A 24522-nucleotide genomic window follows, 5' to 3' on the forward strand; every position below is an offset into this window, starting at 1 on the left:
GTTTTTTTTTGTTTTTTTTATGACTGGACTTGATAAGGACTGTATAGCACAGTTTCTTTTTTTAATTTCATACCGTGCAAATTGAATTATGTAATTTGAGTGTGGTTAGAGTAAGAAAAAAAAAACAATCACGGAAACGTGAAAGTAACGCAGCAGATTCTGAGCAAAATATTGCTCATGACTGGACCTACAGTATATATAAGCAAGTAAAATGAATTGGCGATCGAAACTAAAGGTTGGTAATGCCTCGCGTAGTGATGGACTGATGGCTCGCTTGACGTTGCATACTTTAACGCCAGTTTTATTGATTTATTGTCTAGTTTTAGGCATGACTAAATGCATGACTCATAAAAAACAACACGGATCATATGAGAACCAACAATTTCAAAAAGAAACAAATCTATTAAATAGAAGAAAAAATGTAATGGCATTCCTTGACAAACAATTGACTTGAAACAAAGACAACACAGAAACATGAATGGGATAAGATCGATCAAGGATAATATTGCATTTCATCAACTAAACTTCCTTTATTTATGGAATGTTCGACCCACTCTAATCGGACCAATTTGAACTTGACTTCCCGCTGATGGTTGGTTGTTTTCCAGTCAATCGCGCGGTGAGGATATGAAACCGGATCGCATACTACGTGAGTGACAGATGAGTCCATGCGATTCAAAACTTGGGCACCATAGATACGAAGATCAAAAGAAATTATTTCTAGCTCTCGAGAAATCACTTGACTGTTCGGATCAGATATAGTCTCAAATAAATCGACGTAAACGACGCAAGTTCGAAATACACCATATTTAGGTAGTTGTCCAAATATATCATACTCCAGATTTGCAATTTCATACATGCTTAATGGCGTTGGATGTTCCTGTAATAAAAAAAAACAAATATTTGTTATAGCAACTATAATATCCATTATTAAAATGCCAAACTACGTATATCATACCAAATCTTGGACACGCTGAAGGATTAAAGCAACATCTTCAACTGAAGTAGGTTCTCTCAAGCTATTGCCAAATTTATCATAGTTTTGCATCATTTTTTCCTCCGTGGCTCGGGTGGCGATCATTAAGTCTTCAGGCCGGAAAGGAAAAAGACGATCAAAATTTAAGCAACGAAGTAACCATGGTGGACGAACAATATCCCATTTCGGTCTATTCTTGAGACTTTTAACCCGCATATCATCTTTAAAAGCAACGATACAAAACGTTACATGCCCTAAGGGAAAAAAAGTTATTTAAAAAGAAAAACAATGAATGAGTTAATTTACTGATGAAATTTGTAAAGGCACATCGAAAAATTACTTACCTGGATTCTGGACAACAGTACCGCCTCCCGAAACTACCTTTCGTTCTAGTTCCTGTTTCGTTAGAGAGTCAGAGCCATTCAAAACGCAAATCTCTTTTTTAGAAAAACAACTGGATGATTTTTTGACATCAGATGTATCTGCTGATTGGAATGGAGCTGCAACGACTGCAGTCAAGCCTGCTAATTTAATCCGTTTGCTAGCAGGTGTATCTTCTATAACCCCAAAATAAATAAAAATAAGGCTGTTGCAAAATCAAAACAATCTCTCCAGTGTAATACCTGTAAAGCTACAGTGTCGAGTGGCAAGCTTCCCTGAAGCATATTTCCTCATTTCGATTACTTCGCTTAGAGTCATACAGGAATCCCAAGCTCGGTCTTCACGAATACGCTGCACTCTCGGAAATCGTAAAGTCATTCCAGCCTTATAAGAATTGCTTAAGACAATTTCCGATGCTTTAATCTGTAGCCGAATAATGAAAATCTTTAGACTTGTTTTTTTTTTTCTAAATTGAACGTGTAAAACGAAGAGAATAAACCTCAAGTATTGCTGATGACGACGGATTGATCCATACATCCGGTTTTTCTCTTCCAAAGTGAATCATTGGCGGAGGAGCGTTTTTATCCCACTTTTGCCAATAGGGATCCAGCTTTCCGAGCAAACCCATTAGTTGTTCATCCGAAAATCCCGATCCTACCCTGGCAAACGAAGAAAATTCCAATTGGTTCCCTTCAATGGACGGAACAGCCAGGCCAAGCAAAAACATCGAAATCAGATTTCTTCTTCTTCCCTGTCCGTGATAACCACCCAGAATAATCACATCTAAACAATAAAAAAAAAATACATATACAGCATTAAAATAGGAGAAGAAAGAAATTAATTTGCGGAAACGTTATTTTTATTTTTTTAAGCTCAAACCTAAATGATCCATCATGTCGCCTACATATTCTGGCTTGACCTTGAAAAAAATTTGTGGGTCAAATCAGTTTCAAGAATCTCAAATTTAATATATATATATTTAGTATACTTTCACCCATCCTCCTTTACGTTCATTCGGTTTGTAGATTGAATCTGGACTTTTTAAAACGATTCCTTCTTCCCGTTGATCGATTGCTTCATTGAGCAAGTTTTCCACTTCCGCTTTGGTAGAAACTAGCTTACGGTTGGGAAAATGAAGAACGCTTTCTTTTACCTTTACTGTCGATTCTAAGAATTTCAATCGCTCCTATTGAAATTCAAGATTGATCAATGATTCATTCAATCAATGTTTTATTCAAAGCACAATAAAAAAAAATAATCTAAAAGCACCTTATATGGTAGATTGGATAGGACTTCATCATTCAGTAGAAGAATATCAAAGGCGACGAAACATGGAACTAGTTCTCCTGTAGGAGACATTGACTTGACATCAGTATTTGCACCCTTAGATACGATAAAGGATCCGTTAACATTCCAAGCCACCATCTCTCCATCTAGAATACAACTGGTCACAGATTCGGGAAAACAGTCGTGTAGACGCGGAGTAAAGTTTCCAGTCGAGGGATCAGTTCCATAGCTTGACGTGTAATCAAATCCACGTCGAGTATAGAAACCGTATCTAATTTAATGGAAAGCTCTAGTGTACATAACTTAATAAGAATTTTATTCTAAATACAAGTAATTTTTACCTTTTTCCTCGTTTATGAATTTGAGTCCTTTCTCCATCTAATTTTGTTTCGACGTAGAACGGCTTGTTATTCATTTTCGTAAGAATTTTAGATATCGAAAGTCTATCCGCTAACATGGGACGAAATGGATTAAAAAGCGAAATTTCTATTCCAGAAGTTCTATTTAACGGGTCGATCAATGTTGCACAGACTTTCTCAAGGTCATTAGATACATCATACAATTCTTTAGCATCTGGATGATAGGTAGATAGGACAGCCTTTTCACTCATCCCAGTCAATTTAACATTCCTAAGAATTACTCTTATTAGCCACTTTTGTTCTAGAGCAGATAACTTCATCAAAATTGGCTTGAGAATTCTTTCTGTATTTTCTGTCTTTTTTGATGATGTCTTTGACAAATTGTCCAAAAACAGATTGATGTCAGCAATAGTCCCAGAACTAATACTTGAACCACAACGATCCTTTAGAATGTCATAACAGACATCAGAAAAATCTTTGGCAATTCTTTGGGTTGTCTTGGTAACTCTAATGTAGAAAGAAATACACCATACATTTTTTATAGAAAAAAATAAAACTATATATTGATCATGCTTACTTGTATTTTAGCAATCTAATCGCATCCACCCCATCCTTTGGAAGACTAAATATGTTTATGTATAATTTTGCTAAAGATGCCTCTTTAATACCATATGCTCCTCTTGAACGATCGAGATGAGGAAGGAGAAGGCACATCACAGAGTACATAGTGAAGTTTGAATCTTTCAAAACAATCTCCCTACATTTGCTTAGAAACTTTCTAAGACTCTCCTGTTTGTCACTTCTTTTGCTTGAACTAATTTCTTCACACGCATTGCAAAATTCAGAAAATAACATTATGATTCTATACTCCTATACTACTCCGGAAAGATCGAAGAAAATCAAGCATACTTTTCGACAGCTTTTTGTTTAGAATGGTATCCATTCACTCCTTCATCTCATCTGTAATTATTGTTTTTCAATTTTCATTCACGTATGAAAGGACACTAATAAAGAACGAGAACTGAGATTTCGTTCAAATTTGAAAGGAAACGAAGAAAAGAAAAACAATGACGTTTTAGTGGCGCCACTAACGGATAGTTTTGCAACACTATAAAATAAATAAAAATATTGTAAATTTTTAGAAGTGAACAAATTGTTTAATCACCAGCAAGCCATTTGGCATTTTCACAACTTTCAAAGATAACGCAAGTGGAAATTTGATTTTAGAGAGTGCTAATGGTTTTATCAAATCCCTCGTTATTACTCGTCAGCGGCGCTAGCTACTTGCCATTGATTTTTTATTTTAGATGATTCGATGCCTCGGTCTTGATTTTGGGATTTTGGGGCCTACGATACTAGGCCTACCGCCTACTATGTAAGTTACAGTGTTACACACTTACACTTACACATACATTGTGCCGTAGCAGACGAACCGAACCGCTTGGTCGTTGGTTCCTGACATTGACAGATAATTATTGCTTATTGGCTTGACAGAGAAGGAGTATGGCTGAAAATTTAATGAAAGTTCCAGTGAAAGGAATATTAAAAAATTCTACTAGTTTTGAAGGATCTTCCTCTACTAAAGGGTAAATTAAATTTTTGTATTAATGTACTGAAGAAGTGGATAATTAAATACCGAAAATATCTTATTTGATTACATGTTCAGGTCTGCCAACAGAGGTGCAAAATGGGATGAAATGAATATTTTAGCTACACATCATCCACCTGATAAAGATTATGGTCACATGAAGATTGAAGAGCCAAAAACACCATTTAGTTATCATGGAGAAGATTCTGGGGATGAGGGAGATAATCATGAAATAGATAGTAAACTTCTAACTGAAAGGCAATTATCCTATGTAAAATGTTATAAAATAATTAAGATCTATCATTATCTATTATAGATTGTTGGCTGATAAAGAGAAACTTGAAATTCAAAATGAAACTGTTGTATCTGATGATGAGGGAGAGGAGGAAGATGAAGAAACTCCAAATGATAAAGGTAGCTGCTAGTCAATCAAAATCAAATTTAAGAGTTTTCTGTACATGGTATTTTTTTGTAGCTAAAAGGAGATCTTTTGAACACAAACGTAAATCACATTATAATGAATTCATGGCTGTGAAATTAGCTAGACAGCTTATGCAAAAGGATGAAGAAGAAGTTGAAAACAATGAAGAAGACAGACTACCTGAAAAGGACTCTTGTGTCGAAGTGGAGGAAACTGAAGTTGATGATGTAGAAGGTTTTTGAATGATTTTAATATGAAACAATTGTTTGATTGATTTAAAATTTAAGCTTACAATGCAGGTATGGACATAATTGATCAATCACAGAGTTCCAGTTGAATGCACATGAGAAAAATGTTGAGTATAAAAGATAAACAAACTGGACAGTGCGGCAACGCAGGATAGCCAGGAAAGAAGAGAGGGGGAGAAGGACCTACCCAGACAAAGGAATAAGAGAGGGGGACTCAGTGCTGTTGACGATTGTGGCTAGGCGAGTAGCAATACAAAGCGTTCTTTGCAGCAAACAGGTTCACGTGTTAATTTCTATATCAACAGGTTATGGGCCCAGCTGTACGCACAGCTAACAGCTACTCTGTCTGAACAATTATTTTTTTTTGTGTGTGTCCCCGGCTAACTGTTCCCAAGAAATTAGAAATTCTTTTCTGGAGTGATGGAGAAAGATGGCCGCCGCCATGTTGTATGGTGTCTGAATGGGAAAAACTACGCGTCTTGGAAATTTGGAATGAAGCTGGCGTTACAAAGTGTTGAGCTTTGGGAAGTCGTGAACGGGACTCAACGGCAACCTGCTGAAGTAAGTTTATTGATGATTTATTGTTTTCTTTATGTGTGTGATCCGTGCCTGACAACAACGCGATATGAGATGCCTATCTGTGGCGTGGTACCAACTATTAAATTGACAAACTTAGATCCCGGCGTGAGTGCTTAATCTCTGCCACTTGATTTTGTTTTTTGTGTGTTTGTGTTTGCTGGACATTTCTCTTTTTTGTGTTTCTTTCTCAATCTGTTTGGTCACTCTGGCTAAATTCCATCATATGATGGTGGACAAGTGTGTGCTAGAGTTGCAAGCATCTAGGAGACAGCTGAGTGTTTTTCCACATCGAGATGATGTGAGGGAGATTCCACATTGAGATAATGTGAGAGGTATTCCACATCGAGATGATGTGAGGGAGATTCCACATTGAGATAATGTGAGAGGTATTCCACATCGAGATGATGTGAGGGAGATTCCACATTGAGATAATGTGAGGCTGCCATGGATATCACAAACCTAACCATCTTCTCGTTTTGTTACCACAATCAGAGACGCAATGCTGACCAGGTGATTGAAAATGCAGCTGATATAACCAACTGGAACAAGAGAAATACCACGGCAATGCAGAACATATTTGGCGCCATCAAAGAAGACCAATCAAGGATCCTGATGTCTTGTAGCACAGCCCAAGAGATGTGGATGAAATTGGAGACTGAGTATGAAGAAGATGCCGCAGACAATGCACCTCTATTGTGGACAAAGTTCTATGGATGCACATTTCGACCAAGCCAAAGTGTATCAAGCTTCCTGACTGAGTTGGAACAGATAGCATTCCGTCTGAAGAGCCTCAACATAGCTATTGATGATAATCAAATAATGGCAAAGATACTCATGTCGCTTCCTCCAGAGTTCCGTGTTTTTGCCTTTGCATGGGACAGCACGCCTGTTGCAGAGAAAACTCTCAAGAAACTGACTACTCGCCTTATAGCATTGGACAAGAGCCTGCGCAACGACGAAGAAGCAAAATCGACATCTGATACTGCCTATCTCAGTAAGCCGAACAGAGATGAATCACAGCACAAAGAGCAAGCACTTCCTGCCCAGTACGGTCAGAACAAAGGAAAAAGCCACCCTTCCAGTCAACATGCTGGTATACCGAGAACATGCTGGGAGTGCAACTCCACTACGCATGTTAGAGCTCAATGCCGTCAATACAAACGCCGGCGTGAGAGAGAAGGAGAAGAAGCGGACAGAAAAAGGAAGCGTTACGATCGACATGACAGAAGAGATGATAAACTATGTAAGCTCCCAGGAGCAACTGGCCGATGCACTCACGAAACCCCTGGCTGCTCCACGCTTCAAGTATCTCCGTGACAAGATTGGCGTTCGGGGTGTAGGGGAGGTGTAACTGAAGAGTTAAAGGAGGCTGATATTTCTTTTCTTATTATTTGTCTTGTGACACTGAACCTAGTATTTATGTCTGATTCAAATATGCTGTGTATTCTGTGCTCATGTTTATTTTTGGGGGTCCAGTTTGAGGGGAGGTGTTGAGTATAAAAGATAAACAAACTGGACAGTGCGGCAACGCAGGATAGCCAGGAAAGAAGAGAGGGGGAGAAGGACCTACCCAGACAAAGGAATAAGAGAGGGGGACTCAGTGCTGTTGACGATTGTGGCTAGGCGAGTAGCAATACAAAGCGTTCTTTGCAGCAAACAGGTTCACGTGTTAATTTCTATATCAACAAAAAACTGGGGCTACATGATTCATTTGCAGCAATTTTGCCCATCAACCTAATTGAATTTTATTTCTTATTGCTAATTTTTTCAATTTTTTAAAGAATTATCTAAGGATTGTACCAAAAATATTCAGTATTAGGAAGGCTTTGTTTGCTAGAAATCTAGAATACCTTCATACCATCAGTTAAGATTTCACTTAAATGTTTCAGATGCTTCAAGTTCAAATTCAACACATTTGAACCTCATATTTGTTCTAACTTGTGGTTTGTCTTTATTACAATTGAATCTTAATCATTTATTTGTTTAAGTAGTTGAAATATTTTTTTTATGTTGCACATTTGAAGTGTGAAACATATTGGAATAGAGGATTTGATATATTTTACTTTAGTTCTTAAATAACAGTACATACGTAATGGTTTAATTTGTGTTTTGTACAAAGGGTAATAGTTTTTTTGAGGATACACATTGGGTGTTGTAATGAAACAACAGTAGTTTGTACTCACTTTATATTTTACATACTAGCTTTCAATATAGAAAATCAAACACAATCAAATTTGCTGCAATCTTGTCCTTGTATCATGCTTGATTTGGCAGCTTCATAAAAACCCTTCCAAACTTCAGGCACTAGTGGTTCTGCAGCACTGTTTTTATTTAAAGTAATGAATGTTTAATCAAATGTTTAAGAAAACTAAACCAGCACTTACACAACAGCTATATCTCTTCCTTGTACATGTGGTACTAAAGTTCCTGCTAAGCAAGCAGCTTTCAGATCACATCCGTCACGTCCTAGTGCAGCTCCTAGAAATACCACACTAGTTGTAAGAAATGAACTTATTTCATCACTCAGATAGTTTGTTAATCCAGATGTCAGATTGTCTTTTTGAAGAAGTGTCGGAGCATTAAATGATGTTGAGTTTACATCTAAATAATAATAGGATAATAATAGAATTTAAAATATTTTATTAAAGTAAAAAATTTATTTCTATTTTAGTGTTTCTTACTTTCAGGTAGATTTGTTAGAATTTCAGGTTTAGGAGAAACAACTTCAAACCCATCAAGTTTATCTTTGGCAGGTAACTGAGAACTTTGTGAAACATCCTTATTAGGTGTAGGTGTGTTTGAAGTGGCTTGACTGTCAGTTTCCTTAGTTTCACTTAGTGGCCATCCAAAGAAAGAACTCTGAGGAGATTGATTAGAAGGTGTGCAGATAAAGGAAATGAAAACTAGGCAGGAAACCAAATATCGCCACATGTTCTATGGAAAAACAAAAATGATCATTATCACTCATGCCTTTTTAGTTCCTAAATATCACACATATTATTCTTAAAAAAGCCAATTTTTGAAGAACTTTTTATCCTAATTCATTTCAATTACTAAATAGAACAGAATTCAATGACCAACTGAGCAAATTTCTCTAGTTAAAACAAAAAGTATTATAATATATAACTACGGAAATTACTAATAAGATTTCTTTGAAAGTTGCTTCAAGATGAAGAAATAAACAAAAAGTAATTGAAGTGGGTTGTTAACTAGTAAACGTGTACAACACAACTAGGGTGAAATCGAAAATGTACTTAAATTCATGAACTCTTTCCATCTGGGATCTAGCCAACGGGCAACGGGGTATTTTTTGGGCATAGAAAGACTACACCCTGTTTTGGGGGTAAAGTAAAAGTCGAATCATCGATACGATCATACGATACTCGACATTCAAATTCAAACCAGAAAATCGGGATGGCGACACTAGAAGGCGACAGTAGTACGGCCAACATTTCAGGACGCTTACGCAACATCAAGTAGGCCTATTAACGACACAAGAACGGCCTCATTTTTAGCCAACACTGGGATTCTTTTTTTTTTAAATATTCGAAAATAAAAAAAAAATCTAAAACTTTTTAAGTCTGGTCATTAATGGGAACATATTCACGGCCGACTCTGGAAGAAAATTTTGTTAGTGCCGAATCTAAAATTATGGTAGCTATAGGATTACTGGTACGCGTAGATGAGAGGGCGCGGCAAGAAAACTGGAATCGTAAAAATACTAGTTGGCCCATGGTGTATTAGTATGGTGGGGGAACTTATGGTTGGAATCGGCTATCTCGGCTGAAGCCAGTGGTCGGCTATGATCAGCGCTGCCTGGTGGACAATTGGGTGAACTATGAGCTATAAACGGTTTGAACATTTTCTAAGTCCGATTGCACTTTGCTTATGTACTTATAAAGCTATAAAATCGTAAAAAATGAGTCAATAACAGTAATTAAGTATTATTTTTCCAGCTTTAATTATTTTAAAATTAATAGAAAAAAAATATGAAAAAAAAATAAGTGACAAATATAGGAATCGAACGTTAACCCTCTAGAGTCGTAGCTCGTTACTTTAACCACTGCGACAACCGGTTGATGTCTGAACTTAAAGAAGTTAAATATATATACTATTTTACAGACGAATTATTTTACAAAAGATATGTATTTTGGTTCATAGAGGGCACTGACAATAGCCGACCAGCCCTGCAATTGGCTGTTAAGAATTTTTACTTTTGCACTAAGCTCCGCCTCTTGTCCGGAAACTGGCTTCATTCGAGATAGCCGATTCCAACCAAAGTTCCCCCACCATACTAATACACCATGGTTGGCCTAGTTTAACATGGGGTCTTATGGGACTACCCCCTTTGAAGCCCTACATTTATGTGTTTAAAAAAAATTTTCAACTTGTAACATTTTTGTGTGTAGAATATTTTTTTATGCAAAATTCATGTAATTAATTTTAAGAAAAAAATGCCGAAGAATTTTTTAAAAAATAAAGAAAGTGGCGAAATCGCCGCACCCAAGAAAAAAAGGGGGGGGGGTGGACTTCCTAGTCATTTTGAATCCAGAATCAGGCACTGCGCAGTGCGCACTGCCCGAATACGCCTATGTTTGGGGGTCCTTTCCATTAAGCAGTCAAGGAAGGAAAGAATAGAGTGGCGAAGAAAGGGGTCGCCTCTTTTTTTCGCTCTCTTTTTGTATTTTTATTCGTACCCCCGGTACCCCTTGCTAAAGGAAAAAAACAAAACATGCCAATGTTTTGGGGCTGTGGCTGCACCAAAGGTGGGAAAGCGACCATCCAAAATTTCGCGTTTGCCTGGCGGGAACGTTTGAATGTTTAAAAGTCCGCTTGACTGTATAATCATTTTTTTAGCATAATGAAATGCGTTGATTGGCTGATTGGATTTATCTATCAGAACATGTTGTCAAAAGGATAAGCTATTGTTTTAAGACAAATCGCGACAAAATCGAAGGTACGTTACACCAATCTGTGGCGTGAAATTCAAAAAGTGAAAAAACGAATGTGTATTTGAGCAGAAGAAAAATTAGGTTGATCTCGACGCAGATTTGAAAAAAATGAGGATATGTCAGCGAGGCTATTAGTCAGGGTTGTTTATATCGGTAGCGGAATCGATACCGATAGTATCGCCGCTAGCGATACTCAGTATCGCCGCTAGCGATACTCAGTATCGGGTCAGTATCGGCGGTACTTTTAAAAAAGGGGTATCGGAAGGGTATCGAAGCAGTATCGATCGATACTCCGAAAGCGATACTTCGTCTGTCGTTAGTCTTTGGTGTACAACAAAAAATGACGTCACGAATGTTTTTCTGGAAAACTTTTTAAAAAATATTTTGGCCCAGCCTCAAAAAGTGGAAACTCTTTATTCCAGTGCATGATGTGTCAACCGAATTTTTTAAATAAAAAAGGGAAATGAAAAAATGAATTGCATGAAATTTGTAATTTTATGAAATTAAATGTTTCAAAAGTATCGGTACCGGTATCGGTATCGCGATACTTTCGAAACCAGTACCGGTAACGGTATCGCCGATAGAAAAAAAGTCGAGTAACGGCATCTGTAGTATCCAGCAATATGGTAACGTCATGGCCCTAGCGGCTAGCGAAGGGCAGTTGGAATAGAGCTATACCAGAATAAATAACAAGTTCGTTATCTTCAGTCATCGTTATTCTAGTGTTATTCCTCTACAATCAGATCTGAGCTGGGACATTACATTGGTGACGAGATTTAAAGAACCCTAACTGCGTGCAACTATCTGTTGAGGAATTTCTGTGGTGTGAGTGAAGAAAGCTGTCCACAGCCGTTTGTGGTATGTCTCGCAACGTGGTAATCAACATGGCGTCATCTCTACCATCCTTTCCTCCATTCGACGTGGACGAAGACCAATCCTCCATAGGACTTCGCTGGTCCAAATAGGTAAACCGTTTTAAGCAGCAAGACGTGCTCTGAATGACCACTTCACACCTCGTGTGAACACAGACTTTGAAATGTTCCCATTCAGACAATCCAGGTAGCTACATGGAGAATCTTTTGAGGCATTTCACACTCGGCTGCAACAATCAGCTAAAAACTGTGGCTTCACTGACAAAGACAGAGAAATCAAGGCCCGATTAACAATTGGATGTACTTCAACCGAGCTCAGAAGGAAAATTCTAGAAAAACCAGCAATGACTCTAGACGCCGTACTGAACAAAGCAAGAGCCTTAGAGGCCGCAGCAACTCAGGCGACCAAAATGGAGAAATAAACCGAGCAAACAGACCTGGCGATGCGGCACAACAAACCAACTCGAGACATGTCCAAACGACAGGACAAAGATAATCAACACGAGACAGTCGGTCAGTCAAAACATCCCAGAGACAGAAGAAACTGCTCGTTCTGTGGAGATCAATTTCCCCAACGATTAGCAGCATGCCCGGCCCGCTTTCATCAGTGCAGCAGGTGTCTCAATATTCATCACTTCTAGCAATTCAACCGCTCACCTCGAAGAGAAAGACCTAACCATAGCAGCAATTACAACAGCGGCATTCTAAAGCAGCAAACTAAAGCATACCGCCCCGTAAAACAAAAGGGAAGAACAAACGTGACCATCGTGGAGAAATCAGACTCTGAGTCTGTTAAGTTAACAATCCTCCGCTAGGGGGACTATCCTCGATTATGCACAACGACTCTCAATCGTTGTCATCGTCTTTCTGACGTTCTATTACGTGTGTGTGTCTTCTCTTTCTTATGGTGAACACTTTGTTCGTTCAGCATCCCACCTAGATTATTATCTTACAAGTGTTTCTGTATTCTGTGCTAGTGGACTGCGATCAAAGGTAATATGTTATATCAATCTACCCTCTTTACAATAAGAGATGGCAGCCCTCTTGATGTCAAGAGACGGCATGTTTCCTCAATGTTGAGATGGTAATAAACAAGATCAAAAGTAATGTCTATCCCTTGATCATAATCTAACAGAGTCTGATGACGAAAGCTCATTTCAAATCTCGACCAAGGGACTTCAAAACGCTCGATACGAGGTATCCGTAAACGACGTCAAAATTTCGATCATCGCTGATTCTGGCTCCACGGTGACTCTCTTGGATCGCAACGCGTACAGCAGCCTGGGAAAACCCAAGCTAACGGCAACATCAGTCAAGATTTACACGTATAACTCAAAGGATCCTCTGCCACATCAAGGTTCCATAAAAGTCAACATCTCACACAATGGCCACACCGTCACAGGAACGGCTTACGTGTGTTAACGGGAGACGGTGGAAACTTATTAAGTGGAAAATTGGCCACCAGACTTGGACTTATGCATTTGACAAGACATCTTCATTCTTCAAGCCATACAACTGCGGTGATCCAGTAACTCTAGAAAGTGATGCTGTTCGAGCCCCAATCCCGCCTGCTCTCCAAATTCCACATCACCAGCCGCCACCAGATGCGGACAACGTCTCATTGGATGAACATGATGCGCAACAACCCACACCACCAGACGGAGATAATTTTCACGGTTGGCTGGAAGCCGAGGTGCAAAACCCAGCACCACACGAGAACGAGCCACTTGATGCAGACAACTTTCCTCCTATCACATCCGATGAAGAAGAAGATGAACTGCAGAACCCTGGGGCTCCGGAGCGTCGGGGATCACGGCAAGAAGACGCCCAGTTCCTCTTCACTTTGTAGGGAAGGGAATACAGGGCAAGAAACAAGAAAACAACTAACGTGCTTAATCAAATGTATTCCTAAAAAATGTAGCCTAACACCCTACTACACCACACGTTACCTACTATGCAATGGCAGACCGGTTTCGTACCGCAAAAACCCCGTAATTCAGATATTCACAACAAATTGTAATTTATCACTTCATGTATACTCTGTGTCTCTATCTAAAGTAGGGAGAAATGTAGTATCCAGCAATATGGCAATTTCGTGGCCCTTCCGGCTAGCGAAGGGCAGTTGGAATAGAGCTATCCCAGAATAAACAAGTTCGTTATCTTCAGTCATCGTTATTCTAGTGTTACTTCTCTACAATGAGATCTGAGCTGGGACATTACAGGCTTTATCGCCGATATTATTTTAAAGTATCGTTAACAACCCTGCTATTAGTAATGCGTAGCAAAAATTTCCAAATCCTAGCTTAAGTTTAAAATACTGTTATTCAATGTTAAATGTACAAAAAAGCGTTTATTGTCTAAAATCTCTAGTCTAAAAAGTCTAACAAATTGAATTATCGACCAAACGAAATTCTTTAATTTTTTCAGGGTAGGAAGCTTCTTATTTTTCGTTTATCAAAACAAATAATAAGGATTCTGCAATTTTTGGATTAGAAAATACCCTGCTAGCAATTTTACGTCGCCAGGACGGACTGTGTGTGTCCTTTCCGGACGATGGGATATCCCATCGGTCCGTCCTGAGTCCGTACGCGGGACATCCAAATGTCGCGCCCAAGGATGTCCCTCCGTGGACAGTCAATGGACGTCACCAAAGGACATAGTAGGGAAAGAAAATTTTGGGGATTGAAGAAAAGAAATTGGCGCGGGTGAGTCGGGTCACCCATCCAACTACTTCTTTCACCGATGCTGCTGCATTTTTATTTCTTTGCCACGTCTTCATCTGATGTGGCATATTTCCTCCTTTCTTATATTTGCACTTAGCAATAAACTTTTAGATTGAATTATTGCAACAATATTTTAAGGAGGAGAGAATATTAAATATGGAATAAAGCGAAGATTTTATTTCAATTTAATATTTACAAAAAATAATGTATTTTTTATAATTACAAAGAAATCATATCGTAGCTTTACAGATAATTAAGTTAAAATAATGTTTTATTACACCGCTCATCTCCAATATGATATTTATAGACTTTATCATGTATGGATTATATACGGTGGGAACTGGGAAGGTAGATGGATGTCAACAGGACATTCAATATTTATTGTCCTAAATGAGTCCAACTTTTCCATCCTTCGGACGTAAAAATTGGACGTCTATTTGACGACCAAAAAAAATTATCCTATGGATATCCCTAGTTGTTCCCAAAAGGGCGAGACGTCCCTTGGATGAAGGGACTAACATAGGATTTCCTATGGATATCTTGTGCTAGCAGGGTACTTCACATTTTGAACCAGCGATTTTTTACTCAACAACTATCAAATTTTCCCCCACAATAATCAGCAAACATGGCTTTTTGCATTTAACAAGCGATCTCCCACTTAACCGGACCGAAAAACCCTCTTTTTCCGGAGGTCATTTTCAGATCGTAATCGGGAAAGGGAATCTAAAATCCGAACTAGGTCTCTTCTGCTCAGAATCGCAAGGCAATTCCAACAGAATAAAGTCTGGATTTTTATCTTGTTTCGTTCCTGAGATAATCGGGATTAAAAATCGTGAAATATCACGAAAACCCAAAGTCTCCTATGTGCTTTTCGCCCCCTTTTCTGACCACTCCTTGGCTTTTTCCCTGTTTCCTATGTATCATTGACTTGCATATCGATACAGATGGGACTTGATATACATGGGAAACAATGAAAAAAGCGAAGAAGTGGGGGCGAAGTTACATATACAGAAATCGGCAACGCCGAATAAAATGCCCGAAAAATTTGTCAAAATTGGGGTATCATGAAAATTGTGATATCTCGGACATCTTAAAGAATTATTAAAATTCCTTTTGGAATCTTCAAGAGGGATGAAAGGGCTAAATTCTGTATTAACCTTTACACAGTGGTGCCATGATCGAACTCAAACTCAAACTAAAAAAATAATCGATCAATCAAATCTTTTTGAGATGAGTTTGAACTCGAACTGGATTTTGCACTTAAAATATCCCGTTCTGCGCAATCTAAGTAATCGATATCTAGAAAATTCTCTGTTTTTTTCCGCTAGACAGCAAATTTAGTTAATCTAAAAGATGAGTTTGATTGAAATCAAACTCATTTTGAATCGATTTGATCGATCATCGTCGATGATTTTCAGTTCGATAAAACTAAAAAAAAAATGATTGAACGACAATACTGCCGTTACAGTCCACTATTGGTCGAAAAAATTTAAAATGGTTTCAAGAGTTTTAAACACGATTTCTTTTGAATAAAAAAAACGCTAAAATAGCGGATGAGCGCGCGATGCCAGAAATAAGTTGAAATGAATATAATCAAATAATTTTAAACTCCGCTATTTTAGTGGTTATTCCCGCATGTCTTTTTTCTAGCACTATGTGCGCGTCCGTCCACTTTTGTGGCCCTTGGCGCCGCTCGTCCACTCTTCTAGCGGGCTAATTTAAGAGCGCTTAGGGGAAATAAATAATGAATGCGTATCTAAAAAATATAGTTTTTTATAAATTCTTGGGAAATGTAGAAATATTGTACTTGAATTGACGGAAGGTATACCAAAAAAACACACCTAACTAAAACATGTAGACCAATTTGCCTGCTTAAGACACTTTCACGGATGACTGTCGGTGTGTAAAAAGATTGATGGTTGCGTAAGATGTTTTATTTCATTTTTCAAAATAGCCACCAGCCAGAAATCTTTAAAAAAAATTTAGATAAGTTGGATAGATCGAAGAAGCGATAGAGATCAAAAGAAAGCGCGAAATTTTTTAGTAGTTTCGACGGACTTTGATCTACAGGGAGCTTTTTGGATTGGGTAAAAGAGAAGAACGGGAAGTGTCCTGTTCAGCATTAATAGTTCATTCGTTCGTGGCAAAGCTCCTTTCCGACCAACGCTTCTTATGAATTAATTTTGATTCCGTTGGGGCACTTTTTCGAACAACAGGAGAACGAAAAGTGGCCTGTGGCTATTCAGGTGGCCATTCATCCGTGGCAAAGCTCCTTTCCGCCCGACGCTCCTTATTGATTTTGATTCCGATCTGGGTGCCGCGCGACTTCAGTATCCGCGATGCCTCAAATAAAAAAAATAAAAAAAATAAGGTTCGCCCTGTTTTTAATTTTCTTTATTTCTTTGTTGACGGCCAATAGAAGTGAATTTGAAGCGGTGGGTGGATAGATTTTGAAGAAGAAAAGAGGCAAAACTAATGGCGCGAAACGTTCTTAGTAGTTTCGACGGAAATTCGTTCTACGGGGAGCTTTTCTGGAATAGAGAGAAGACGAAGAACAGGAAGTGTCCGGTTCGGCGTTAGTAGTTCATTCCTCCATGGAAAAGCTCCTTTCCGCCCGACGCCCCTTATTTATTTTTCTTCCGATCTGGGTGCCACATGACTCAAGTGTTCATGATGCCTCAAATAAAAAAAAAGAAGGTTCGTCCTGTTTTTTGACGGCCGAAAGTAGTGAATTTGAAGCAGTGGTTGGATAGATCGAAGAAACGAAAGAGGCGAAAAGGAAACACGAAATTTCTAAAGTAGCTTCGACGGAAAACTTCGTTCTACGGGGAGCTCTTTTGGGATGGGCGAAAACGGAAAAAATCGGGAAGTGTCCGGTTTTTTTGCGGCAGTAGTTCATTCCTCCTTGGCAAAGCCCCTTTCTGTCCAACGCTTCTCATAAATTGATTATTAAGCTGTTGAGGCACTATTTAGAACGAAAGGATAACGAAATAGCGGCCGAAAGAAATCCGAAGCGGTGGAAAGCTAGATCGAAGGGGAGGCGAAGAAAACTGAAGTGTCGGTTCCTATTCGTTTCAAAACTTCGTTCTACGAGGAGCTCGTGGAAAGGCTCTCCTTTCTGACCGCCGTTTCACATGGATTTAGATCCCGATTGAGCACTTCTTGTTAGATTGGTGCTCGTGTAATTAAATGTTACACAAAGCCTCTTGCACTTTCTTATTCGTGCGTTGATCACTGCTGTCCCGCAAGGTCACTCCTGTGACAGCGGTGAAAGGCTCTGGATAAGAATCAGCCCCGGTAACTCTTGCATTTGCATGCTTTTCCCCTGCATGGTAGAAATAAAACGGTCGATTAATGCTTAGGACGTAAGACTAATCGTTATCCTTTTGGCAAATTCACAAAGACTAATCTTGCCTTTTTTTTCGATTCTGTATTTTCAGATTGATTAAAAATGGCGACAAACTATTAAAAGAAGAAGAAAGACCCAAGAACTGTGACGTCAAGAGCAGTTAAAAAATCTGCCAAGAAAGCCGCTAAAACCTCTGCATTAAAGAGGAGGCAGCAGAAAGAAGAAGAAGAAAGACAAGCTGGGAATCAAGAGCCGGTCATCGATTTTGATCCAATAGGAGATGTGGTGAGAAGGCTAAAGAATCAGAAACAGTTTTTTTTTTAAACTTTCCCATCCCCCAAAGAAATTTTAACCCAGAAGACTTATTGGTAAGTGTTTTGCTTCAGGCATTTTTATTAAAAAACAACAACATATCAACATGATAAGCACTTAGCCTGCTTCTTTGATTTCAAAAAAGATCACCAGTGGCAGAAAAAAGCATCTCAGATGGAACGGAAGTGGCGGAAATACAAAAAAATTGTTTGACCACGTCGATAAAGGGCTGGATACTTCCGGAACTTTTTTCTGAAAGCCAATAATGCAACGGATCTGTAGACCATGGGAGATATGCCTTTTTTAGGCAATCCTTGATGTTGACAATGATGCAAGTGGTCGCGTCGGAAGACTCTCCAGTTCGTTCACCATTTACTTCCTCTATCATGGTGTCGTGAAAAGATTTACACGAATTTTGAGTCGTTGTAATTGGGGAAGGTACAGTACCCTACAAAAAAATCCGAACGGTGATTTTTTGTTTTGAGCCACCTATCCAAATTTCGGGAAACCTTTGGCTTTAGACCCAAATTCGGGAGGAAAGGAACACACAGCGAATGGTAGGAACTGGGAAGAAAGAAAAATAAGAGTAATAGGCTCAATTACCCCGTGGTCATGTCTCCCCCCCCCCATCTCCCCAAAATATGAACCAAATCAGACAGACTGTCTGGAGTTTTCATGGCGCGAAAAAATGAATAACCGCCTTAAACTCGTTTTCGACTTTTTGACAAGTTCCTTTGAAATTTTCCCGCTTTATGTGCAAGATTTTGGCAGGTTTTAGGTTTTCTCGTCACTTGTCCAAAAATTGACAACGAGCCTAAAGCTATTCCAGTCATTACTTTCTTCCCACCTTTCGCTTTGTTCCTATCCCCCTAAATTTAAGTCAAAAGCCAAACACAGTTTCCCGATGTATGGATAGGTGGCTTTAAACAAAACAAAATTCCTTTTCGGATTTTTTTTTGTAGGATACTGTACCACATTCCTGTTGGATGTAGACTGAAAGGCGATTGCTCGCCTTAACTCAAATTCAACTCTTATCTCGGCTCTCTCTCCACCACCGCCAGCACCAGTAGACCGATAGATCCCTTTTTTCTTGAACCTTAATGACATTTTGGAAAATTATAAGTACATAAATCTCCCGAGGATAAGTATTACCTTGGATCTAGAAATGTAGAAATAAGATGGGCCCTGCTCGTTTCCATGGTTTCATTAAATCGTTGCGTAATATTTCTCAAGAGGTGAGTTTTAAGTTCGAAAAGCGTCAAAATTGAGCAATTATTATCAAAACGCATTTCTCCAAGAAGACGCTGAAGAATTCGGATTGATGCAATGACCTTGGAAATGGATGAATAATTTTGGGAACTGAGATCTCTGGTTACTTCATCAAAAGGTTTTAATATTTTGGCCACTCCCGTCAAGATACTCCACTCATTGGGGGTAAATAAAAGGTTGGAGCTGACCATGACCTTTAGTGCATCATTCACAGCGTCTTTCAAAGTAAAAAGATTTTGGATCATCAGAAATGTTGAGTTCCATCGAGTAGCGACGTCTTGTGTCAGCTTACATTTTGCCTCAGTACAGAGGGCATTGAGTTTGACGGTAGCGGGATTACTATGATGAAAGTAAGTCACAATGTCACGGCATTTGGTGAGAATGGGGGCAAAATCTTTATTTTGAAGGATTGTTCCTTTAACCGCTAAACTCAGTGTATGGGCGAAGCAGGAAATATGCCTCCAATTGTTTTAAGTTATAGCCTTAAAAAAACAGAAAAGTTATAAATTTAGTAACGTAAAATTAATATTGTAAATTACATTTTTTATATTTGCCGCATTATCGGTAACTACTGCCGCAATTATTTCCGTCAAATTCCAATCGCTCACAGTTTTTTATAGCATATCGGCCAAGTTTACTGAGGTGTTACTTTCCTCTACCAGGATTGTGTTCAGCACACGGGAAATAATTTTTTTTCTCCGATATATAATGAACAGTAACAGTCATGTAACCTTCATTGTTTATCAAAGTCCAGCAGTCAGTAACCGGGAATGATAGGGCGACATATTTGACTCTGGCCAACTCTGTCAATAACTTTCCCTTTGCCTCCCTAAATGAGAAAATATAAATGAAAAAATCTACAATATAGAACATATCTACTTAAGAACATAAAATTCTTTAATAAATAAGCATAATTGGGGCAAAATGGTATGTGTATTATGTGTACTAAATATCTCTCTCCTTCCAGACACACCCGAACTGAAATTTCTCCATAACTTGATGTTTAACAGTCTGACTTGACAGGGACTATTTTTCTATTACAATTTTTTTTACTTGATGTATTACGTAACACATTTAAATTTTGAATGAGCATTAGTCAGCGTCCTAAATATACCATGAAATCAGATGTAAACTAACAAATACGGAAAGATTAAAGGGACTGAAGGTAGTTATAATCGTGATTGTGCCACTACTCTGTTCGAATTTTCTCAACCTGATTTTCCATTGACATATTATTACATTACATTATTAATATAATTACCATTTAAGTAACAAAAAAAAAGAAATACACCGTGGTCTGCTACGCCTAAATAATCCAGTTCATTGGTCTAAAATTTTATTAAACACTCGAATAATGGTACATTGATCGACATGGATGCAAATAGTCAATCTTGGCTCATCACTAAACCCTCTCCTTCCCGGTAAACCCCAACTGAAATTTATTTTTCATTCACTCTAACCTTATGTTTCAATCTTTTCCTACATTTACAAAGTCAATCAAGTTTTATAGCACTAGGCTAATTGCCTTCTTGCCTTTTATTTTTGAATTGATAATGAACACTCACAAACGTCTTATAACGCTATGAAATCTGACATCAAATATCTTCTGGGAAAAGGATTGAGCGGCTGAAGGAAGCCCACAACATGAACACCACGTCATTCTATTCTTTACTAAAGTACGATTAATATTTTGGAAGTTTTCCAATTTAAGTAAACGAAATCGTACTTCTTCAAAACAGTGATAGTAGAAAAAAGTTCTCGGGAAAAATGTACTTTCTTCTCGATCTCTTCATCCAAACCTGTATTTAAAAACAGTACGACATTAAGCTTAATGAAATCAGATAAAACCAATAATTATTTAAATATTAGGAGCAACAGGTTAAACGAGTGGTTATAATTCATCCGTGCTAACACACTAAATATTGTTGAGTTTCTAATCAAGAGGCCATGATATAAATTTACAGAGGTCCGATACGTCTTAATTATTCAGTTCATTTGTCTAAACTTTCATTGGACACTCGAATAATGGTGCATGAATGTAAATAGTCAAAATTGGATCACCACTTATATCTTTCTCCTTCCGGACACGCACCCCAACTAAAACTTACCCTCGGTCCGCTCTTATCATGTGTTTCAATCCCTTCTCATATAATCTTTAAAAAAAAAAAGAAACAACATTTTTGTCTTTGACTTTCCGACTCTCACGACTGACGCAGTCGAGCTGCTCAACACGGGAGGAGAGCCGAGTATTAGCTCTCCGGCGTCCTTCACAAACACACAGCCAAACACTAACAGCTTGTTTTCCAGATTAGACCGCCCGCTTTCCCTCCTTTTTGTATCCCCCTGTTCTGCCCAGCTCACGATGGCCCATCACCAAATGACGGTGATGGGAGTCCATATAATATCTAGACTAACGCCTCAGCGTGTGTGTGACGCGCGACCGCGCTCTAACTTTAAAACCAACACCGAATTTCTCCCGCTGATTCTGTGTTAATTTGGGCTTCTGCTCCTGCTGCTTCCAAACTCTACACCACGGTGATCTTATTCCTTCCTCTCCGTGTTTGGGTTTTTCCTTTCTTGGCTGTTTTTGCATTTACGACTGACTGACTCATATACATATCTTCGAAACCTCAACGTAAAGATGTATAGGACAAGCCCGGTAAGATAAACTAAACACATCTATAACTTGCCATAATATATCTGCAGTATAGACCAGGCAGCAGAGAGATTGAGTCGATACTAGATTTCGTTTAAAAAAATGTAGAACCCCCAGCCGCTCTAGCTCCAGCAGTGTGTAGCAGCAGTGCTCTGCTCGGGTGATGATTGCCAAATTTGATTTTAACAAAATGAATCAACAATGTAACAAAATTCTGTTACCTGTTTGACCGTGGATTGCCAATGCATTTGGCGGAATCGGTTGATTAGGAACAGCTAGCCCACGTCCACCACGTCTACTTCTGCCTCGCACAACCCGCCCAGAATCACCAGAAACCTCAACATCAACTCCTCCATCAAATACGCCACGTCTACCTCTGCCTGGCACAACCCGCCCAGAATCACAAGAAACCTCAACATCAACTCCTTCATCAAATCCACCACGTCTACTGCTGTCTCGCACAACCCACCAAGAATCAACAGAAACCTCAACATCAACTCCTCCATCAAATCCACCACGTCTACCTCTGCCTCGCTCAAAATCTGCAAACCGGCTGGAATTTTCTTAAAGTGCCGTCCACTGGAAAACCATCCGGTCGATGGTAAAGACCTCATAGTAAGGCTCCCTGCCTTTCCTTCTGCCAGATGAATGAGAGACAAGCCCGCCTGACGGGACACAAGAGGGACAGGAAACGGCAAAAGTCTCTCGGGACAAATATGACGAAAACAACTCGAGCCGTTTGTCGGGACAAAAAATTGAACAAGTTGTGGCTGCTTGCAACTGTCGGGACAAATTTGTTGTCCCGCTAGACGGCTCGATTTGAAAAAAGTGTCTCTTTTTAGAGACTATGTCCGCCTGAAGAGACATTCCTGTCGGGACAACGGTGGCCGAAACCCGGTTAGGCCGGAAAAAATCGGATATTCCGATTTTTTTTAATGAGTGGTCTTAGGACCACTCAATGATATTTTGATCGAGCATTGAATCGAATCCACCCATCAGTTTCGTGCCGGCCGATAAAGGGTTATCATCTCGAAATGATGATACTAATCGTATTTCTTTCTTCGCTGCAAAGCGTTGAAGAGGTCGTTTAAATGGTAGTGGTACTGGATTAGGAAGATGCAACCCTAGAAGTTGGCTTCGAGTGAGGTGACAGTAGTACAGGCATAGGAAATATTAGCTCTGAGGCAAGAAATGTGTATACTTTAGTCTACTGCTACCAGTAAACGTATTATATGCCCTGAAAGCCAAATCCAACCCACCAGAGGTATTAGCTTGATAAATACAATTTTAATGCAGTTGTCTTTTTTTGATTTACTCATTTACATTCTTTTAATACTACTTCTTCAACGAAGGGACGCTTCCAGCTTCCACCACAGAACTTCAGCAAGCCCCTCTCGTAAGTTTTAGAAATGGTCAGTGGTAAATTATCTGCACACCCGCGTTTTTTCTTTTTCTTTGAACTTTTAGCAGTATACATCGATTAAAGATTTAAATTTCGCAAAGTCAAATCACCATATGCTATGATAGAGATATTGTGATTTTTTAACGTTGTTTGTTGGAGCACAGGTTTCCAATTCAATTTACAAGCTGTTAATCATGTTCATAATCCTATAAATTAAACAAACGCTTACATTGTACACAGATAATCGCAACAATATTGAAAGAATGCTTGTACCACTTTGTGTTTGTACCACGCTGCGTGTTCTCTTTAATAAACTCAGTCCTCATTTGGCACACATATCTGTAACAAACTCTGTTTTAGCTCTGTTTCCCAAACAATGGGAAAAACATACGAAAAACATGTCTGTAACAGACCTTGATTGTCGACATAAACAGCTCTGTTCTCTGTTCTGGCAGCATTGACTGTTTGCTAAAACTTTTTAAGCCCTCATATCCAAAAATCAACCTGAAACGCCGGGGATAATTTGGACACAATTATTACGCAGAAAAACCAACCGATTTTGAAAACAGTTTACTGATATCCCGTACTGAACGGAGATGTGCATTGCTGTGTGAGCTTAACGGTCAGAATTATTACATACCACAGGAAACTCATTTTAGTGTAATACTCCCAACTGGTACCAGCTTCTTTCCTTCATTATTTTGTTGTACCAATCGATCTTCTATATTTAACATTTTTGTACATTTAAGCATTTATACACCGTCAAACAATTTTAAACACAAATTTATTGATGAGATTTATCTTGATTGGTATGACGAATGATAAATTCATCTTGATTTATGAGGAACTTTTTAGTTTTTTATGACGCTACACTACACTACGCCATACACTACACTATATCAGGGGACGAACAAATTAAAAAAAAAAACGGTTTCACTATACTATACTACACTACACTACGCCATACACTACACTATGTGGGAGACAGGCAAGTGTAATCGGGATTTTACCATACTAAACCACACTACACTACGCCATCCACTACACTTCACGGTGGCTGGTGTAGGAGCATCCCCTATCCGGTAGTTACACATACGCTCACTAGGTGGTGCCACGGCATTTCAAAGTCAGCCAGGGGTAGTGAGCCA

General features: G+C 38.8%; 4 protein-coding genes across 6 annotated transcripts; 2 read left to right on the top strand and 2 right to left on the bottom strand.

Annotated features, from left to right (window-relative positions):
* Positions 1-403: 403 nt before the first annotated feature.
* LOC124196643 (DNA ligase 4-like) lies at positions 404-4040 on the bottom strand. Its single transcript, XM_046591794.1, has 10 exons — positions 3581-4040; positions 2986-3510; positions 2627-2915; positions 2346-2543; positions 2237-2276; positions 1857-2140; positions 1600-1780; positions 1321-1533; positions 959-1230; positions 404-880 (listed from the first exon to the last, which is right to left on the bottom strand). The coding sequence occupies exons 1-10, from the start codon at positions 3856-3858 to the stop codon at positions 494-496; spliced, it is 2667 nt and encodes an 888-aa protein (XP_046447750.1). The 5' UTR covers positions 3859-4040; the 3' UTR covers positions 404-493.
* Positions 4041-4244: 204 nt separating this feature from the next.
* LOC124196645 (protein phosphatase inhibitor 2-like) lies at positions 4245-7813 on the top strand. Of its 2 annotated transcripts, XM_046591796.1 has the most exons (7): positions 4245-4378; positions 4498-4589; positions 4670-4849; positions 4908-5005; positions 5067-5246; positions 5300-5364; positions 7531-7813. In XM_046591796.1, the coding sequence occupies exons 2-6, from the start codon at positions 4507-4509 to the stop codon at positions 5347-5349; spliced, it is 591 nt and encodes a 196-aa protein (XP_046447752.1). In that variant the 5' UTR covers positions 4245-4378; positions 4498-4506; the 3' UTR covers positions 5350-5364; positions 7531-7813. The 2 variants fall into 2 exon arrangements, with proteins under 2 accessions (XP_046447752.1, XP_046447754.1); XM_046591798.1 differs by having other exon boundaries at positions 4334-4589; positions 5312-5364.
* Positions 5433-7531, top strand: LOC124196644. Its single transcript, XM_046591795.1, has 2 exons — positions 5433-5821; positions 6332-7531. Exons 1-2 carry the CDS (start codon positions 5681-5683, stop codon positions 7154-7156), a joined length of 966 nt encoding a protein of 321 aa, XP_046447751.1. The 5' UTR covers positions 5433-5680; the 3' UTR covers positions 7157-7531.
* Positions 7814-7880: 67 nt separating the features above from the next.
* LOC124196646 lies at positions 7881-9196 on the bottom strand. Of its 2 annotated transcripts, none has more exons than XM_046591799.1 (4): positions 9094-9196; positions 8521-8773; positions 8224-8440; positions 7881-8160 (listed from the first exon to the last, which is right to left on the bottom strand). In XM_046591799.1, exons 2-4 carry the CDS (start codon positions 8768-8770, stop codon positions 8058-8060), a joined length of 570 nt encoding a protein of 189 aa, XP_046447755.1. In that variant the 5' UTR covers positions 8771-8773; positions 9094-9196; the 3' UTR covers positions 7881-8057. The 2 variants fall into 2 exon arrangements, with proteins under 2 accessions (XP_046447755.1, XP_046447756.1); XM_046591800.1 differs by having other exon boundaries at positions 8979-9119.
* Positions 9197-24522: the final 15326 nt, after the last annotated feature.

The sequence above is a fragment of the Daphnia pulex genome, chromosome 7 (assembly GCF_021134715.1).
Source record: "Daphnia pulex isolate KAP4 chromosome 7, ASM2113471v1".
Lineage (NCBI taxonomy): Eukaryota > Metazoa > Arthropoda > Branchiopoda > Diplostraca > Daphniidae > Daphnia > Daphnia pulex.

Bases quoted from the DNA above. Each gene is read 5' to 3' on its own strand.
- LOC124196643 (XM_046591794.1), bottom strand. From the start codon at position 3,858: ATGTTATTTTCTGAATTTTGCAATGCGTGTGAAGAAATTAGTTCAAGC. The intron at 3,511-3,580 runs GTAAGCATGATC...TTTCTACATTAG, and splicing joins ATTAGATTGCTAAAATACAA to AGTTACCAAGACAACCCAAA. The intron at 881-958 runs GTATGATATACG...TTTTTATTACAG, and splicing joins TTCAGCGTGTCCAAGATTTG to GAACATCCAACGCCATTAAG.
- LOC124196645 (XM_046591796.1), top strand. From the start codon at position 4,507: ATGGCTGAAAATTTAATGAAAGTTCCAGTGAAAGGAATATTAAAAAAT. The intron at 4,850-4,907 runs GCAATTATCCTA...TATCTATTATAG, and splicing joins AGTAAACTTCTAACTGAAAG to ATTGTTGGCTGATAAAGAGA. The intron at 5,006-5,066 runs GTAGCTGCTAGT...ATTTTTTTGTAG, and splicing joins AGAAACTCCAAATGATAAAG to CTAAAAGGAGATCTTTTGAA.
- LOC124196644 (XM_046591795.1), top strand. From the start codon at position 5,681: ATGGAGAAAGATGGCCGCCGCCATGTTGTATGGTGTCTGAATGGGAAA. The intron at 5,822-6,331 runs GTAAGTTTATTG...TACCACAATCAG, and splicing joins CTCAACGGCAACCTGCTGAA to AGACGCAATGCTGACCAGGT.
- LOC124196646 (XM_046591799.1), bottom strand. From the start codon at position 8,770: ATGTGGCGATATTTGGTTTCCTGCCTAGTTTTCATTTCCTTTATCTGC. The intron at 8,441-8,520 runs GTAAGAAACACT...ATTATTATTTAG, and splicing joins TCTAACAAATCTACCTGAAA to ATGTAAACTCAACATCATTT. The intron at 8,161-8,223 runs GTAAGTGCTGGT...AAATAAAAACAG, and splicing joins GGAAGAGATATAGCTGTTGT to TGCTGCAGAACCACTAGTGC.